The sequence below is a fragment of the Xyrauchen texanus genome, chromosome 50 (assembly GCF_025860055.1).
Source record: "Xyrauchen texanus isolate HMW12.3.18 chromosome 50, RBS_HiC_50CHRs, whole genome shotgun sequence".
NCBI classification, from domain to species: Eukaryota; Metazoa; Chordata; class Actinopteri; order Cypriniformes; family Catostomidae; genus Xyrauchen; species Xyrauchen texanus.
In genome coordinates, this window is record NC_068325.1 from 19387879 (window position 1) to 19406970 (window position 19092).

Sequence of the window (19092 nt, forward strand, 5' to 3'; positions counted from 1 at the left end):
AACGTTTATGTAATTACTAGCATACCGTTATATAATACTATTTATTAATATCGCCCTCAAGAACATGTTTACATGCACACAAATATGCTGAAAACTACCAAATATACAAAAATACAAACGGTCTGCACTTATAGGGTGCTTTTTTTTTTTTTTACCTTAGAGGTTACCAGAGCGCTTTACAGTGTCCCATGCACACGCACACTCATACACTAATGATGGCTGCCATGCAAGGTGCTAGCCTGCCATTGGGAGTAACTTGGGGTTCAGTGTCTTGCCAAAGGACACTTCGGCATGTGGAGACGTGTGGACCGGGAATCAAACCGCCAACCCTGCGATTAGTGGACAACCCGCTGTACCATCTGAGCCACAGCTAGCCCAAATATCCCACAATGCAAGAAAAGTGCATTTATATGAGCTAATTTATACAGGTCGTCAATTGGCAAAATTCTCTAAATTGGCTGTTTATTGTCATTGCCGTTTATGACTTCACCTTGATAAAAGAAAAGTCGTTTAAGCCGTTTACTTGACCATACGCATTATTGGATTATTAAGCATAAACGGTGCAAGATTGTGCATGTAAACCCACATTTTTCCTCATATTTATACACTAATAGTCTGCACAGCTGAAGTCGCACAAGACTGAGAGGAAGAACCAGATTCTGAATACAGGAGGAGTCAAGTTTATTTATGTTAAAACAATATTTAATAAATACAATGCCATTTGAATGTACTCCTCCCCATGCTGGGAACATAAGATGACACGTGTACACCTGCTGGGACTTTATGCGATCACGTACGTGGGTCCCGACTGCTGAATCTTTCACAGATCGTGGCGGGAAAACCCCCTCATCTCTCTGATGAAGGGATTTTTTTCCTTTAAAAAAAATGTCAAAAATGTATAAAAAAAAAAAGAAAAGAAAAAAGAATGAAAATGAATTTCTCTTCTGCATTATAAATAAATAGGTCTGGTAAATTTGTACATAGTCAAAAGAGAAAAATGAATACATGTAAATACACGAATAAAACGATATAATAGTCACATATCAAATGCACACCAGAGTATTTATATAACAGCGTCTGCAGACTCAAAAATCATAACATGGGTATCTGCCAATGAGAGCGCAGATTGTGGGAGGAGTCAAAATAAAGAGCTCTAATAGGCACAGAGAATGAACAGTGTTATTGGCTGAGGGATTTGTCAGTCACAGGTCAACCAGAGCACATGTATATATACGATTCAACATGAACACAAATGTTTTAACACCGAGATTCTTCGAAACGGCCGAACGAACACTTTGGTCATGATTGTGGCCCCCGACATAGATGAAACTGCCCGCTAACATCATGACCGCGCTAAATTGCCCAAAGCGCAAATTTGAAAATCAACAGCTAGTAGGGTCGCATAACAGTCTACACATTCGTGAGATGATCCCAAGGGCGAACGATGGATGATTTTGTTGCTACACAATTGAATGAAAACACAGATCTATTTGTCTGCTTTAAGGCTAATATCGAACTAAATGTACTAAACTTACGTCCCTCCACCCGATTTTAAAGGCTAATATGAAAATACATTCGAGTTTTTAAGGTTTTCCTTGTTTGTTTGTTTTTAAAGGAAAGAAAAAGGTCTTGGTGATGCTGAACGCTAGGCATGGCTTACGATTTTTACGAACTCTTTGTTTGCCCAGTCTGCGATTTCAATGATCAACACAACTAAAGGCTAGGGTATACCGAGTTTTTCCGCGTACCGTTCAGTCTCGCGCAGAGGCTGGCACTTAGCCTTTCAAAGCACACGTTTTTGACCGTGACTTTGTACAGACGCTTTCACCGCAAGAGCACTACCACTGCTTTTTGATACTCTTCTGGCCAGGCGCCTGTGCAAACAACACGCATTGAAGTGGACCGTCAGCTCTCCTATAAATATTGGGCTGCACGCGGACATTGTGCATAACGAAATTTACGTTATGCACACTGTGCGTAAGACGTAGCGGCACACGGACAACCGAAGTATACTTTGGCCTTAAGGATATTCATGTAGAACCACCATTTACAGAAAGTAATAGTAGTAATTACAATTATAATAAAAACGTTTCTTTTTTTTATCATTCCAGGTGATGCTACAAGGTCTAGCAAACAGCTAAGTATCTCTAAAGTCATCTCTTATGAATTCAAACAGTTCGTAAAGACAATCACATTAAGTTCTGTTCGGTATTCTCTCCAGAATAAGTTTATATGGTCCATTTCCAGGCCCACGAAAGAGATACAACTAGGGCTCTTCACGTTAGCCCTCTGGTCCCTTACTAAGAGGAAAACATATCCCCTTTCCATGCATATTCAGCATTTGGATTTAAATAATTTCTGCTTCATCCACTAGGTTTCTTCCTTTCGCAACAATGAAATCGAAGAGGCAGCCGTTCACAGTCCCCTCACTGGCCCATAACCTCAATGACATCGTCATCTGAGCTGCTCCCGCCATTTTCGGCGGCGGATGGGTGCATTTCAGAGCGGCTGAACGATGCCCCTAACAGGTCGGATGTCGAGAGAAAATTGGAGGCAGGGGTAGGTGTTGACGACAGGCCTCTAGGGTGAAAGGAACTCGGGAACAAAGGCTGGGAAAATGGTACAGGGAAGCTGGATAGCATGCTCGCCATTCCGGGGCTCATCATGAAGGGTGGAAGTGTTGAGGAAGAGGAAGATGACGATGAAGAGGGTACGGAGGATGAAGATGCCAGCATACTGCCGTGAGTTGTCGAGGTGGTATTGGTGGAGCAAGTTGGGGCGAAAGAGCTGTTGGACGCTCTCAATCCGAGAGTCTCAGAGGGGAACATTGTGTTTAAGTCGCCTAGTGTCTGCCCGGCTTGGTGCAGGAGATGCGACCTACCTCCAAGTGTGGGTGGAGTCAAGTGACCAAGCGCACCCAAAAGGGCGGGGTTCAGCCCCATGGGCGAAAACCCATATCCGCTGCTTAAAGGAAACCCTGGGTAACTCCCGGCAGAAGTCGAGGTCCTTTTGCTGCTAGATTGTTTGGATGTCCGACTTTCTGCAAGCTTCCGTTTCAAACTTTGGACGTCCAGGGATGTGATGCCGTCATTGCCAAGCTGCCTGTGCTGCTCGGAAACGCGATTGTGCTGGGCAGGTCTGTCCATTCCCGAGGGTTCAGGTGTTCCAGAGGAAATTAAGTTGTCTTCCGCAAGAACGGTATCACTGTTAGCGTGAAACTGTCGGAGCAGCTCGGGACTGTCTGGGGGTAAGGAGCGAGGCGGAGCTTCGGGAGTTAACCGCTTCTGCTCCTGAGGTGATGCGCGACCATTACTGACAGAGAGCAAGGCAGGACCAGAGTCCTCTGTGAGAAAGAGGAAAACTTTTGTTAGTAACAGGTTATACCAGGGGGGCTTATAGTAAATGCTACAGGACAAATTAGCACCAAGTGAACCTCTTGAAGCTGTGGTACCACCGTCGGGGGGTCTTGGCTTTCCAGAGCGGATGGCAAATATCCTTCCATCATTGGTCCTTATGTACGTGCCTGCAGAAGAGAAGCAAGAAGCAAATAAATCTTACCAATGACCCACGGAACAGCATTATTCTAGTAAGGAATCACGGCCAATACTTTTAACATTCCCAAACATCTGAAACTGGGGTACCTTTGGATCCTCTGATAACATGAATACTCTCTCCTGCACCGATCCGAGCCTGGACATCTGTGCTGCTGTTGGACCCTGGGATCACAATATCTGCAAAGAATAACAAAAAGAAACCATGAAGAAACTAGCTATAGACCCTCAAACAGACATGCATTACAAGTGAAGAGTTTTTACCTGTGGTGGTGACAACTCGTTGTACATAGACCCCAGCCTTTTGCAGGTAGTTGACCGGGAATCCGGCACTTGAACTGGGAATGCCCATGGGTATCTGCCGTGGCATCATGGGAATGGGTGTGGACTGGACCGGCCTGACACTTGCAACTGGCTTCTCTTCTAAATGAGGGTTGGGGCGCCTGAAAATAAGGTTTGAATGAATAAAAAATAATCAATAAAATGGGAAACACATGTGACTACCAAAACACCAAGAACATCAACACTCTGGAAAAGAGAGGTGGTATATATTTAGTTTTTTTTTAATGGACCCACCAGTTTCTCTGGCTGAAGGCAGGGATATTGGTGAGACTCTGGTCACTGGCTGGGTAATAATGTGCATAAGAGGGCCGCTGATAGGGCACGGATGCCCGCTTCTCATCTTCATAACTTTTCTTGGCTGCTCGCTTTTCTGCTTTGGTTAGTTTCAAATCCTTGCGGTCCATCAGCAGAGACTCATGATGGAAAGGTTGCTGGGTTTGAAATACAGAGAAAAATTAGGGCACTCCAGGAAGGTTATAAATCCATGTCAGCATAACCTAATAATATCCACGAGCCACACCTTCACCAAAGTACGATTTGGAAATTTGTAGAAATTCAGAAAATAGTTGCTGGCATGAAATTAGCGTACGTGACCAGATGCTCCAAGGAGGATACAAAGCCATAGGAACAAGCTAATTAATATTCATGAGCTAAGCACAAACCAAAGTAAAAAAAATTTCTGGAATTTTTTGCATATCTTTAGAATTTAGAAAACGGTTTTGGTGTGGAATACAGACAGCAAATAGATTGGGACAGGAGGTTACTAGAAGGTTACAAAGCAATGCAAGCACAACCTAATTAATATTCATGAGCCACACCTTCCCAAAGTACAAATTGGAAATTGCAGAAATACATTTTTAGTATTCAGAAAATAGTTGCTGGTGTGAAATTCGCTTACGTGACCTAGATGCTCCAAGCAAGCATCATATGCACTACCTAATTAATATTCATGAGCTAAGCCCACACCATAATAAGATTCAGAATTTTGCTGGAATAGTAGAATAAATGAAAATTAGAAAAGACAACTGTTGGGATGGAATACAGACAGTAATTTGGTTATGTGACAGGAAGTTACTAAAAGGTTACGAAGCAACGCAAGCACAACCTAATTAATATTCATGAGTTAAAATCACACCATAACAGGGTTTGGAATTTTGCCAAAAATCACATCATAACCGCATATAAACGGTGACACTAAGTAACTGAAAACAGAGATTTCAAACAAAAACGGATTACTGTGGACGTGGCCGGAATCAGTACCACCGATACTGAAGTAATACTGGTATCATTACGTTTTTATAATTTTGGTATCAACTTGGTAAACAGTCACCGGTAACCTTTCCCATCCCTCAAATGTATCTTGCATGAGAGCTACAGGTGTGCATGGATGTGTACCTTGGTTAAGAGATGTGGGAAACGCAGACAGGCTTGTTTTATGACAATTTCCATTTCCATACTAGGGACCAGTTCTGACTGGTTAGGATTAGGCTCCTCCTCCACAAAGTGCAGCAGAGACTCCACCTCCTTCCGTGTGAAGCTAAGAACAGGGTTCAAATCGTCTACAACTCGATCTGGAACACACAAAAAGAGTGTCAGAACAGCTAGTCACATTACGCAGGGAAACACACAAACACACTCACTCACTCTCTTACCGGACATGCCCTGCTTGGACACCTGTCGATCATAGATCTTCTTCTCCAGTGTGAAGTCGCACACCAGCCTGTAGATGTGACAAGGTTTGCGCTGCCCGTAGCGATACACGCGACAAACGGCCTGCGCGTCGTGACACGGGTTCCACGAGGCGTCGAATACCACAACGCGATTCGCCCCAATCAGATTCACCCCCAAACAGCCAGCCCTATGGACAAAACCATCTGTTAGTCCAGACCTCATTTATTTACCCATTGCTCTGTGTTCTTTTTAGGATACTTTTTGAAGTGTATCACCTGGTGGACAGCAGAAAGACCCAGGTTTGGTTGTTTGCTGGGTCGTTAAACTGGTTAATGAGTCTTTCTCTCTCTGAAGCCGATGTGCTCCCATCCAACCCTGAAAACGAAACATAAATTAAGTACAACGCACACAGACACTGGGACGGAGCACATAGACCAGTAACTGAAACTCACTGTAGTAATTGATGTTGCGGACCCAGTTGTGTGTCCCAGTTTCCGTTTGGATTGGCATGGGCCTCCGACAGAGGAAGTCTTCAATAACAGTGAGTGTGGATAAACTCTGACTGCAACAATCACACACACACACACACACACACACACACACACACACAAGTTAATAAGACAATGCAACTGGTTTATCTAAAAAAGAGAAATAGCAGAATGATTGACAGGAGATAATGAAATTAAACATCTGTGAATTGTCAAACATAGGAACATTTCTTCATCTTAAATAGAACTTTCTAATGGTTTTATGACTGGAATTTACCAAATGGAAATTTTAAATGTAGACTCCTACCTGAAAACCAATATTTTATCTCCTCGGCTGACACTCTCGTCAATAAGGTGGAATAACAGAACAATCTTCGCAGAGTTTTCCAAAACACCCGTCTGGTAGTTGGTCATGATGTCTTTTGCCTTAATGAAGTTAATTAAATTACTCAAATATGTTTCCATGTTCAATATAAGTTAAGAAATGTTGACAGCACCATGATTCAGAAAACTGTACAGCTCAACATTTCTGCTTTTAAGCCTGACACAGATGATATCAACATTGACACAGATGTTGTCGATTGAGCTTAACTTGTTTTAAAATGGCACGTATTAAGTCCCTTTTCACAAGATGTAACTTAAATCTTTGGTTCCCCAGAATGTGTCTGTGAAGTTTCAGCTCAAAACACCCCACAGATAATTTATTATACCATGTTGAAAATGCCAATGTTTGGGTTGGAATAAAAAGCGAGCTGATGTGTGTGTGTGTCTTTAAATGCAAATGAGCTGGTGTTCCCCGCCCCTTATCCAGAATAGGGCGGAGTTTGGACATCTCTGCTTGGGATAACTAGACATCATAAGCGATATGACTGACAGCGAAAAGTGATGTTCGGCCCGATATGTTTGAACTGGAGTCAGACACTGATGAGGCAGAGACTCTGTCAGAAGTAACAACTTTGAGAATAAACCAGGAAGTTTCTGAATGTTTATTCGATAAATTTATAATTTTTTCAGCAGTTTTGCAACAATGGATGAGCAACACACACACACACACACAAATACTGTTACAACGTTCGCTATACCAAATATGAAACAACTCAAACATGTCCGTCGGCAGTTTCCGTCAACAGTCGTGGGCGGAGCCTGTACAAAGTGACATCACTTTGTACAGAATCTGTGGACGGCTTGTTCTGAGATGGCGCTTATGATTAATGGGGATTAAAATGGACTGGGAGGATTTTTATCATTATAGGGTGGTTGTACATGTAAAAGTGAATGTTGCATAATAGGTCCCCTTTAAACCTGTAAATTTCCTTAAAAACGCAGCACACACACACACAATGTAAAAGTTGCTAAGTTTGGTCGTACCCATTCATAAGTGATGACTTGGTTGGCTCTCTCCTGTAAGGGATTCAGGCCCATTGAAGCCACAGCCATCTTGCTGTTGGCGGGGTCAGATGCTTTGCCCTTCAGTCCCGGGGCAGAGCAGCGGGTCCCGCTGGTGGAGTTGAGGTCATCCAGGTCCAGATCCTGCTCATTGGCCAGATTCTCCTTCTGAAGAGCCTCGTACAAAACATCGGGATGATTCCAGATCTACACGACACAGAGAGTAAAATAAGTTAAAACAGGATTTTTATTGCTCTTTTGAAAGAAAAGCATCTGTGGAGAGCGAGGCCGAGAGAGTGAGTGAGGTGAGGATTGACACCTGTGGGAAATCACCTCTAACAGCTGTTTTGTGTTTTCAGAGAGAGCGGGGAGGGTGCGAGTGTGCTGAAAAGTTGTTGAGTGCTTATAGCTGAAATGCGATCTTTTCTGTTAATAAAAGTTTGACATTGGAGTGTTCACTCGGCTCCCATTTCCTCCTTACATGACCGAACTAACCTGTTACACTGGTGATCGAAACCCTGGAAGAGGAGGGATACGCTACCATGAAATCCTTGCCGCTGGAAGAAGTCTTCAAGAGCCTCACCAGCATCCACCAGACACAACACCAGGCCCTCATGGAGCTGCGGAAGGAGCAGGAGAAACGTTTTGAGATACTCCTCCAGGCCCAAGCGGAGGACCAGCGGGTGTTGCGGAGTTTGCTGCTCCAGGAGGGGGCTTCAGCCATGACCCCAGAAGCAGCAGGACCCCAGTGAAACAGGTTATTTCGGTCATGTAGAGGAAACCGGAGCCGGATGAAAACTCCAAAGTCAAACTTTTATTAACAGAAAAGATCGCTTTTCAGCTATAAGCACCAACTCAAACATTTGTTTTTCAGCACACACACACACAGCTTCAAGCTCGGCACTTAAGAGTTGTTAGAGGTGATTTCCCACAGGTGTCAATCCTCACCGCACTCACTCTCTCTGCCTCGCTCTCCACAGACGTCGCTCGGCCACGCCCCCATCATAAGATTCATAAACGTGGTCATGCGTATAAATGAATTAGTAATTAATTAATATTAATAAAAGTATACATTTATATATAATTACTAGTATATATGTATATAATAAAATATTATAATATTAATAATTAATCCATGACCACAATAATATTCATTAAATGTGTGCATTGATACATAAATGTGAAAAATTGAATTATTAATATTAATGAACATTAATGGAGATTAATATTAATAAAAAATGTGTAATATATATAAAAATAATAATTACTATAGTCAATATTGACAATCTATTATATTAATACTCAATTAAAATTGTAATATATTAAATAGTGACAACATTTATATTCACTCAATATATATTGATACATAAAAACGGTCATATGTATATAAATACGAATTATTAATTAACGGAATTAATATTAATAAAAATATATATTTATATATAATTACTATAGTATATTTGTATTTAATAAAATATAATAATACCTAATATTTTACTATATTAAAAACTGACCACATTTATATTCACTGAATATACATTGATACATAAATGTGGTTATATGTAAATATTAATAATTATTATTTATAAATTAATGTTAAGTAATATTAACAACGTTACATTAATCACACACACACACACACACACACATACATATATATATATATATATATATATATATATTTTTTTTTTTAATAATTTATAATGTACTAAAACGAATTAATATAATAATAATAATAATATTAATATATCCTATTAATTATAATGGTATTAGTAATATTAATCAGTATTCAGACACATTGACCGTGCTGGTGAATAACAGGATGATCTACACTGATAAAATTAGTTTAGCCAATCATAACAGAGGTCATTTACATACCGAACTGTTAAAACAAGTTTTCCACACTTATTGATCAATGAATTAAAGACTTTTAACTTGACCTTTCCTGTCATTTGCAATTACTCATTCAGACGGATTCGCTAATTAACCATTTAGACAGTTTGACTCAATTTCAAGGACACAAGTATGACAGTTCAAGGACTGTTGACCTTTGTTTTACTCGTCCAGATCATTAAGCATTAAGATCTACCATCAACACCCACTGAGTGTTCATACCTTGCAGCAGACACAGAAAGCTTTGAGCGGGTTGAGTCCGAGCCACCCGCTGTTTCCCGCTTCTCTAAACCGGTTCATAAATTCAGTGTAGAGCGCTCTTTGCAGGCGAGACAGTCGTACCAGGATCACATGCTCCTCTTTCTCAGGCAGCTGCGTTTGTAGGACATCATGACCTCGTCTGGGAATGCAGACAGCAGTTTAGCTTATTGTGAAATTATATTATTAAAATATTATTTCAAAATTAAGATACAACTATGGCATTACAGTAGGCAGTATAGCAGTATAGCACTACAAAGATTGCCCAAACCAATTTCACCCAAAAATGCACAAGAGTGGCATTTTCATTCAGTCCACCAGGGCGGCGCTCTTTAACTCACCTCTGCACGAAGCCCTCCAGCAGACTGTGCAATACGTGACTCCTGTATCTCATGAGCCGAACGTCTTGTGGTGTGCTGTCTATACACTGTCCGTTCAGAATGGGCCTCTCGAACATGTTGCTAAACTCCTGCCGTGTACCGAGGAAATCAGGTCGAACAAAATCCACCATGCACCAATACTCGATCAGGTTGTTTTGCAGCGGGTATCCGGTCAAAACCACACGTCGGCGCGGACCGGATGTTCTTCAGGGCCTGGGAGGTGCTAGCGTGGCAGTTCTTTATACGGTGACCCTCATCACATATAACGACATCCGGACCGGGCCGAGACAGCGCTCTCTCAATCCCTAAAGATAACAGAGGTGCGTCATAATTTAACAAACGATTTAAATGAACATTTAACACCATATAAGTTTGGAGAATGTTTTATGAGCAAATTGAGGGCACCATTCACTAACTTTGTCACAAAACTTTCAGTTTTGCCATATTAAAGTAAAAAAAGTCAAACTAAGGGAAATCTGTTCTCTTTTAATTACAAGTTTGCATAAATGTTAATTTAAAAAAAATTTAATATCAAAGATAAAATCAATAGTCTAAATAAAATATAATAAAATAAAAAGTGAAGAAAATAAATAAATAAAATAGGAAATAAAATGTTTAAAAAAAAACATTATTATTAAATATAAAAGACATAAAAAATATTAATAAAATACACATAATATTTTTAATAAAATAGAAAAGAACAAAAATAAATATTTTAAAGATATATAAAAAATTTAAATGAATAAAATAGGAAATAAAAAGACAAAAATATTACAAAATATTATTAAAAGTAAAAAAGATAAAATAAATAAATATTAAAAGTAAAAACAAAACAAAAACATCAACAATAATAATAATAAAAAAAAAACAATGGCAAGTAGCATAAATTATTTCCATATTTCTTTATTTTGATTTGGTACCAAAGTACTTTTGACATAATGGCTGTGCAAATACAACCAAATATCAATATATATATTTCTCACAATATTGTAGTGATACTTTAGATCCTTATTACAGCTAATTACACTGCTGAGAAAATCTTAATTTTTAAGATTTAGAGGCTGTTCAGACCAAACACGTTCCTGCATTAAAAAGCGAAACAAATGGAACAGAACGCAGGAGTCTCGAGACACATTTTTAAAAGGTGGAAGTTCTTGAAGGACGTTAACCTACTATTTCCTCATATTAAACTGCAGATTCTCACATTATTGCCTGCAAAAACCCAACAGACCTTTCATGAGCTCTTGCTGTCGGTCCTCTTCGTCCAGGTCAATAATAACAGGTCCAGCAGGTTTCTTGGACTTCCTCTTGCGGCCAGTCACAAAGCTCTTTTTGAGAGACAGCAGGCGGTACATCTCGTAACCCATTAGCAGCACGCCACCACCACGAGTCCAGTCCTCCACCACCTTGGCCCGGGCCACTGTGTTTCTGATCCAGACATGCAAGAAAAAGCATTTTGGGGTGAAATTAAGGCCTGAAAACATTTGCATCGCAAATCATGTAGTAGAAATATTAATATAAAAGTCTTTCAATTACCACAAGTCATATATCAAATGAAAGCTCTCATACTCAGGAATGTGACTGTACAGATTATTTTGTTGCCCTCATACCACAGTTTGAAAGGTTTTCAAAAGAATCAAAAAGAGAAATATGCAGCGCTGATCACTTTATATCTGCTTTTACCTTAAGCAGTTTTCTAAAACATGAGCCATTTTTTTTTTACTTGTCTGTAAGATTGCTTAGCTGAATAATCCAATGTTATATCTTAGATGTCCAGAACAAAACATGGCACCCAGAAGGAAAAGAATGCAAAACAAAACATCAGAAGTATAATATAATGTTATATATCATCACAAAGGGGAGGGTCTCATCTTTATAATGGCACCTCGATTAAGCTTATAGTCCACTCAGAGGCCGAGATATCTGATGAAACAATGGGGGTGGTGCATGAACTGAATATAAACGAGCACACCTGTGCCACCTACATTTCAGAACAGCATTTTGTGATGGAAGGTGATAAAGAGGAAAAACTATTTGGAGGGTGCAGGGGACATTTAGGACAAAAAATAAATAAATATTCAAATTCCATTCATCATAAGATTATAAACATAATATTAATTATGAATAACTGGAGTCTTTATTTTAAAGGGAAGGAGGTATTGCCCCAAGTGAAGGAGTTCAAGTACCTCAGGGTCTTGTTCACGAGTGAGGGGACAATGGAGCGGGAGGTTGGCCGGAGAATCGGGGCAGCGGGGGCGGTATTGCACTCGCTCTATCGCACCGTTGTCACGAAAAGAGAGCTGAGCCGAAAGGCAAAGCTCTCGATCTACCTGTCAATTTTTGTTCCTACCCTCACCTATGGTCATGAAGGCTGGGTCATGACCGAAAGAACTAGGTCACGAGTACAAGCGGCCGAAATGGGCTTCCTCAGAAGGGTGGCGGGCTTCTCCCTTAGAGATAGGGTGAGGAGCTCAGTCATCCGTGAGGAGCTCGGAGTAGAGCCGCTGCTCCTTTGTGTCGGAAGGAGCCAGTTGAGGTGCTTTGGGCATCTGGTAAGGATGCCCCCTGGCCGCCTCCCTAGGGAGATGTTTCAGGCACATCCAGCTGGGAGGAGGCCTCGGGGAAGACCCAGGACTAGGTGGAGAGATTACATCTCCACACTGGCCTGGGAACACCTTGGGGTCCCCCAGTCAGAGCTGGTTAATGTGGCTCGGGATAAGGAAGTTTGGGGCCCCCTGCTGGAGCAGCTGCCCCCGTGACCCGACTTAGGATAAGCGGTTGAAGATGGATGGACTTTATTCTGGATGGACTTTATAAGTTCTGAAAATATTAGACCACTTTTTGGAAATTAGTCCACAGTATATGTGAATGGCAAGCTTTTAAATTTGAGTGTGACAAATTAAACGCGGCAGCACAAAAATGCTACACAGTTGAAAAAAATACAAAACATAAAAGAGTACTTGTACATATACCAAGTAGCCCCTCGTCAAAATCACGTTGTTCAGAGAGAAAAAAATACAAGTCGAAATGACAGGTTAAATCCGGCAGGCACTAAGACCCAGGATCAGCCGCCCGAGTCCCGACTTCCCTTTAGCGTCTCAACATCAGACATGACCGTTATGAAGATTACCACAACAAATATGCATCTCTATGCATTGTAAAACTAAGCTGTAAACAAATAAACAGCTTTTAGTTTTGTGAGTAAAACAGTATCCCTGTTGAATCTATTCATTCATCAACTTTAGAGACTGTCAATCCGTGGATATTTCTGGTATTAGAGAACTTCGCTCTGCACTAACTATCCGGTTCGATAAACTGAATGTGTTTACTATGTGATGAAACGTCATTTCTTGGGCACGTGAGGAGTTGCCCTTGACATGGTCTAGAGTTTGTCAGAAGAATAAAAGTATGGGACCGAATGTTTAAACTGGTGCTTTTTAAAGCAAAAAATATTCTGAATTGGCCACTTTAAATCACCATCTCTGTGATGCTTTCATTTGTTTGTGTGCAAGCATGTTTGGTATTGTGCGTGCATTTGAACGGTCGACATTAACTCTTTCCCCGCCAGCGTTTTTAAAAAAAAGTTGCCAGCCACCGCCAGGGTTTTTGACGATTTTCGCTAAACTTTAATGGCCCGCAGAATATTTTCTTCCATGAATATATGAAGATGCTATATATCACAATAAAGATCTGAGCCTCTGCTTTTAGGCAAAAAAAACGATTTTATTTTATCTTCATTTGTTCTTTTTTTATTGCGACTTGAACAGAGGTAGGTTTTGTCAAAAAACAACATTTCAGACAAAAAGCTGAGAAAAAGGCATTTTTATGTCTGATATTTTGAGCTTCTCAATACTCCACTTCTTCACGTTTGAGACGATCGCAGTCTGTTTCTTTGACCAAAGAGTTGCGTACTCTTTCAAAACATGCGGAGGGGTCTTCCTTACCGTATAACACCTAAAACACGGAAACCCGGAAAATTCCGTGTTTGGCGGGGAAGCGTTTTTCATAAAACACGGAAAATTCCGTGTTTGGCGGAGAAAGAGTTAACTACCTATAAATTATGTATGCAAGCTTGACCTTGTATAAGTCACAGGACCTTTCAGACGATGAAAAAAATAGACTTATATTCCACAAAATACGACAAATCAGCACAAATTTAAGGCATTACAAAAAATACTACCATTATGTAATTCACATGACTGCAATGTGTCCACGGGTCACGTTACAGTAACGAGATTATTGAGGTGATAAAAATGTGGGGGTAAAATGCAATTGACCGTCCTGAAAATAAAGCCACAATGCAACAAAATATTAATAGTCCTAATTTTCTTTTGGTTTTCTTGAGGTGAAACTTTATATATCCTGACAAACTTTATGATGACATTTGGTTTGACTGAAAATGAAAGTGTTCGTGTGCAGGTGCAGTGTTCGTACTTGTGCTCATCATTGAGGATGTGAACCTTGAAGGTTCGAGGTACAACCTGGGCTGGATCTGTGTCGGGGGGAAGGGACTCAGCAGCAGGCAGCCAGAGATTAAACTCAGCTAACCAGTTCTGTAGTGTATTCACCTGGAGACGAGAAGAGACCAAGTGAGACAAGGACCGATTTCAACTGTTGCTCAAAATGCTCTTAGACACTCACAGGTACAATGGCAAGGACAGTTTTGGCTCCAGTGTGCCGCAGCAGGATGTCGATAAAGGAGATGACCTGCAGGGTTTTGCCGAGGCCCATGCTGTGAGCCAGAATACAGCCAAACCCACTGCTGCTCTTATACCGCTCAAGAGACTCCACCAGGTTATCATACAGAAAACGGATACCACCAATCTGAGAGAGAAAGCGATATTGAGATAAATCTGGCCATGCAAGACTAATTCCATATGAAACAATCTGGACACGACAGGTGTGTCTGTACCTGGTGTGGTTTGACTGCATGGGCGAGTTGAGTGGCGAGAAACAGGTCCTCCTCGTCTCCAGGGTGGTTGATATTGACCAGCACCCTTCCCTGGGCGTCTGGCTGATTGAGCATGTCATTTACATGAGTGCCGCTACTGTCTTCCGTGCCGGGTGTGACCGAGCGATCTTCATTATTGTCTTCCTCACTGCTGATTCGCAGGGCATCTTCATCACCCGAACTCAACTCAATCACATCTGAAGGGAAACCGAAACATTTATCAACACTATACACACATCTAGAGTATTCAGAACATCATTTTCTGAATTGGTATTTTTTTGTCTTGTTTTCCAGTAAAAATATCAAAATTTTTGCAAATTCTGAAGCTAAAGTGAAAAAGTGAAAATTTGGTTAGATTTATGCTTACATAAAGCAAAAACTATTAGCCAACGGGGTAAGAAATATAAACGTAATACAAGTCTTAATATCTTAATTTTGCTTCAGGAGTAAATTTATCTTGTTTTTAGGAGGTTTACGTATTTTTAAATGGAAAACAAGACAAAAATACGGATTAAGAAATTGATATTTTGCAGTGAAAAATCAAAGTGTAATACCTTTCTCCGCCTCTGAAACAACTTTTCTGCTTATGTAATCAAGGCCACATGGGTGGGAAAAATAATTTTAACCAATAATATCCTCACAGTCTACTTTTCACAGTCCAATTAAATCCTGATGGATAAAATCAAGCCCTGTTTCACTCTAATAAATTGCACAAACTTTACAGAAGTTACAGTGCGTTCAGAAAGTGATCAGGCTATGATAATGTATTAAAAAGAAAACACTGAAATATCACATTGACATAAGTATTCAGACCCTTAACTCAGAACCTATTTGAAGCAGCTTTGGCAGCGATTAGAGTCTCAAGTCTTTTCGGGTATGTTGCGAAAAGTTTTCAGGTTGGATGGGGACCGTAGGTGGACAGCCATTTTCAGGTATCTCCAGAGATGTTCGATTGGATTCAAGTCCGGGCTTTGGCTGGGCCACTCCAGGACATTCACAGAGTTGTCCCTTAGCCACAATCGTTTGCATTGTTTTGGCTGTGTGCTTAGGATCATTGTCCTGTTGGAAGGTGAACCTCTGGCCCAATCTGAGGTCCTGAGCGCTCTAGAGCAGGTTTTCTTTAAAGATATCTCTGTATTTTGCTGCGTTCAGCTTTCCTTCAACCCTGACTAGTCCCCTGCTGCTGAAAAACACCCCACAGCATGATGCTACCACCACCATGCTTCACCGTTGGGATGGTATTGTGCAGGTGATGAGCGGTGCCTGGTTTCCTCCAGACATGATGCTTGGCATTGAGGCCAAACTGTTCAATCTTGTTTCATCAGACCACAGAATCTTGTTTCTCACAGTCTGAGAGTCCTTTAGGTGCTTTTTTTATGTGTCTTGCACTGAGGAGAGGCTTCTGTCTGGCTACTCTTCCATAAAGCCCAGATCGGTGGAGTGTTGCAGTGATGTTGTCCTACTCCAAGTTTCTTCCATCTCCACACATGATCTCTGGAGCTTAACCAGAGTGACCATTGAGTTCTTGGTCACCTCTCTTACCAAGGCCCTTCTCCACCAATTGCTCAGTTTGATCAGCTCTAGGAAGAGTCCTGGTACTTTCAATCTTCTTCCATTTAAGAATTATGAAGACCAATGTGCTCTTGGGAACATTCAATGCAGCCGAAAGTTTCTTGTAGCCTTCCCCAGATCTGTGCCTCGACACAATCCTGTCTCTGAGCTCTACGGGCAGTTCCTTTGACCTCATGGATTGTTTTTGCTCTGATATGCATTTGCAACTGTGAGGCCTTATATAGACAGGTGTGTGCCTTTCAAAATCATATCCAATCAATTCAATTTGCCACAGATGGCTCCAATCGAATATCAAAATGATCCAGAGAAATGGGATGCACCTGAGATAGCAAAGGGTCTGAATACTTATGTCAATGCGATATTTCAGTTCTTTCTTTTTAATACATTTGTGAAGTTATCAAAAATCAGGTTTTTGCTTTGTCATTATGGGGTATGGAGTGTAGATTGATGTGGAAACAATAAATACATTTAAAGCATTTTAGCATATGGCTGCAACACAACAAAATTAATACTTTCTGAATTCACTGTATAATGTGTTGAAAATGCTGTTTTTAAAATGTAATACATTTATGCTTATTTTTTTTTACCATTGGTAGATAGTAAGATTTAAGCTTAAAAACATGAAAAAGGCTACCACCCCTTGAGTCGTGAGTTTGAATCCAGGGCGTGCTGAGTGACTCCAGCCAGGTCTCCTAAGCAACCAAATTGGTCCGGTTGCTAGGGAGAGTAGAGTCACATGGGGTAACCTTCTCGTGGTCACTATAATGTGGTTCAGTCTCAGTGTGGCACGTGGTGAGTTGTGCGTGGATGCCGCAGAGAATAGCGTGAGGCCTCCACACGTGCTATGTCTCCGCGGTAACGCGCTCAATAATTTGTATTACTATTGAATTTTTCTGTATATGATTTATGTTGAATTTACCATCTCTGCGGGCAGGTAATGGAGGGGACGGGGCTTCTTTAGCCTCGCCCTCATCACCGCTGCTGTCCAGACAGATTACTTCCTGTTTGAGCCCTGGTGCTGTAGAAGCTAGATCTAACATACACAAGCATGGATATACAATGAATGAACATTCAATATATAAATGTTAAAAACTGGCACTAGGACGAGAGGAAGGAGCAGCTCGAATGGCACTCACCTGGATGAAGGGGGAAGTCCTTCCGCAGTTGCTCCAGACGGCGAAGTCTTTCAAGCTCCTCCTGCTGGGCGGCTTTGGTTCCCGCCTCCAGCTGGTGCTCCGTTAGCAGCTTCCTGTGGGCCGCAGCGGAGCGGTGCAATTAGCATTAGCAAATTTGGAATGACATGAGGATGAATAAATGAAGGAGGAGGTCTGAATTAGGCTCATTACCGGATGTTCCTCCTCAAGTGAGCAGGTTTGGACATGGACTTCTTCAGCATGTTTTCATTGGCTGAGGCATTGCTGCGGCTGTCCGGACTGGATGGAGGTTGAGAGCCGGATCGTGATGACGTTTGTGAGGTTGATGAGGGTTGGGAGGGGGGTCGGGATGAGGGGTCAGGGGTGGAGTCTCTAGACGGTGAGGTAGGTGGGGGGCTGCTTTGCTCTCTCTGATCTTCAGTATCCATGTTCTCAAGATGATCTGTTGAGGGAAAACAACAAATCGTTTAATTTATTTACAGGCTTTTTGTGTGTTCCTTTTGTGTTCCACAGGCATGACTTGACAGAGGACTTGATGTTTGGCACTCACCGCCTGCATCTTCCTCATCATCCCCATCGTTCTCTCCATCCTCTTCCTCCTCCTCCATCTCCTCTTCCTCCTCGCTAAGGCTGTGCTCCAGGTCGCTCCCTGAGTTTGCCTCTTCTGACATGGCGTCCCCTGGGTCTCCAAGAGCATTACTCATACATCTTCATCCAGACTACCTTATAAAAAAAGTCATGTAAAATATTACCTGAACATCTGCATTCAGATCGCCTTAAAGCGCAAATTAGCATTTTCTACAAAACAAATATATATTAAGAGTAAAAGATATTAAAATAATGGAGAAATCCCCTGTTGTGTACACAATTCAATCATTAATTAAACATTTTCATGGCAAAAAATACAAATGTTTGAGTCAATAATAAGTTCTCAGGTTTACACCAAATGACCCTTTCATAAAAAAAGGCAATATCTGATTTTTGTTTTTGTCGTATGACAACAAAATGGCAACCTACTTGTTGTTGGGGGGGGGCGTGGTCATGTGTCAGTCTGCGGGAGAGTGGCAAGGCTCGTCACCTGGGTTGTAATAACTCTTAAAGTGTCTTCACATACAAAGAAGAGTGTATGTAGCGAATGGCGCGACTCGAACACGCAAAATCGCGAGTTTAAATTTTTCAACGAGCTAAATATCCACATGACGCAATGTCGCGAAAGCCTATCAGCATTGGGATTGTCTGGATGTCACTGACGTAGTAGAAGAAATCAGGAAAAATGCATGAGAATATGGTTGTAGCGATGTGTGTGGGCACCCCGAATTGTCTGACACAACGTCAACGTATCTGGGACTTCCACAACAGATACACCGCAGCAATCGTTGTGATATCGGCCATAGTTGATGGCGGAAAGATAAGCTGTCATAGAAGCCCTTCCTCCTGTTTTTTGGG

General features: G+C 41.3%; 1 protein-coding gene across 1 annotated transcript; it reads right to left on the reverse strand.

Moving 5' to 3' along the window:
• Positions 1-672: 672 nt before the first annotated feature.
• LOC127641088 (helicase ARIP4-like) lies at positions 673-18874 on the reverse strand. The gene is given in 23 exon segments (XM_052123856.1): positions 673-3343; positions 3434-3523; positions 3642-3731; positions 3816-3994; positions 4128-4324; positions 5289-5464; positions 5546-5751; positions 5840-5939; positions 6017-6126; positions 6360-6478; positions 7421-7645; positions 9554-9731; positions 9931-10160; positions 10162-10274; positions 11201-11397; positions 14404-14537; positions 14611-14793; positions 14882-15117; positions 17412-17525; positions 17629-17741; positions 17839-18088; positions 18197-18365; positions 18660-18874. Coding segments are annotated over 22 exon segments (4311 nt in total). The 5' UTR covers positions 18351-18365; positions 18660-18874; the 3' UTR covers positions 673-2426.
• Positions 18875-19092: the final 218 nt, after the last annotated feature.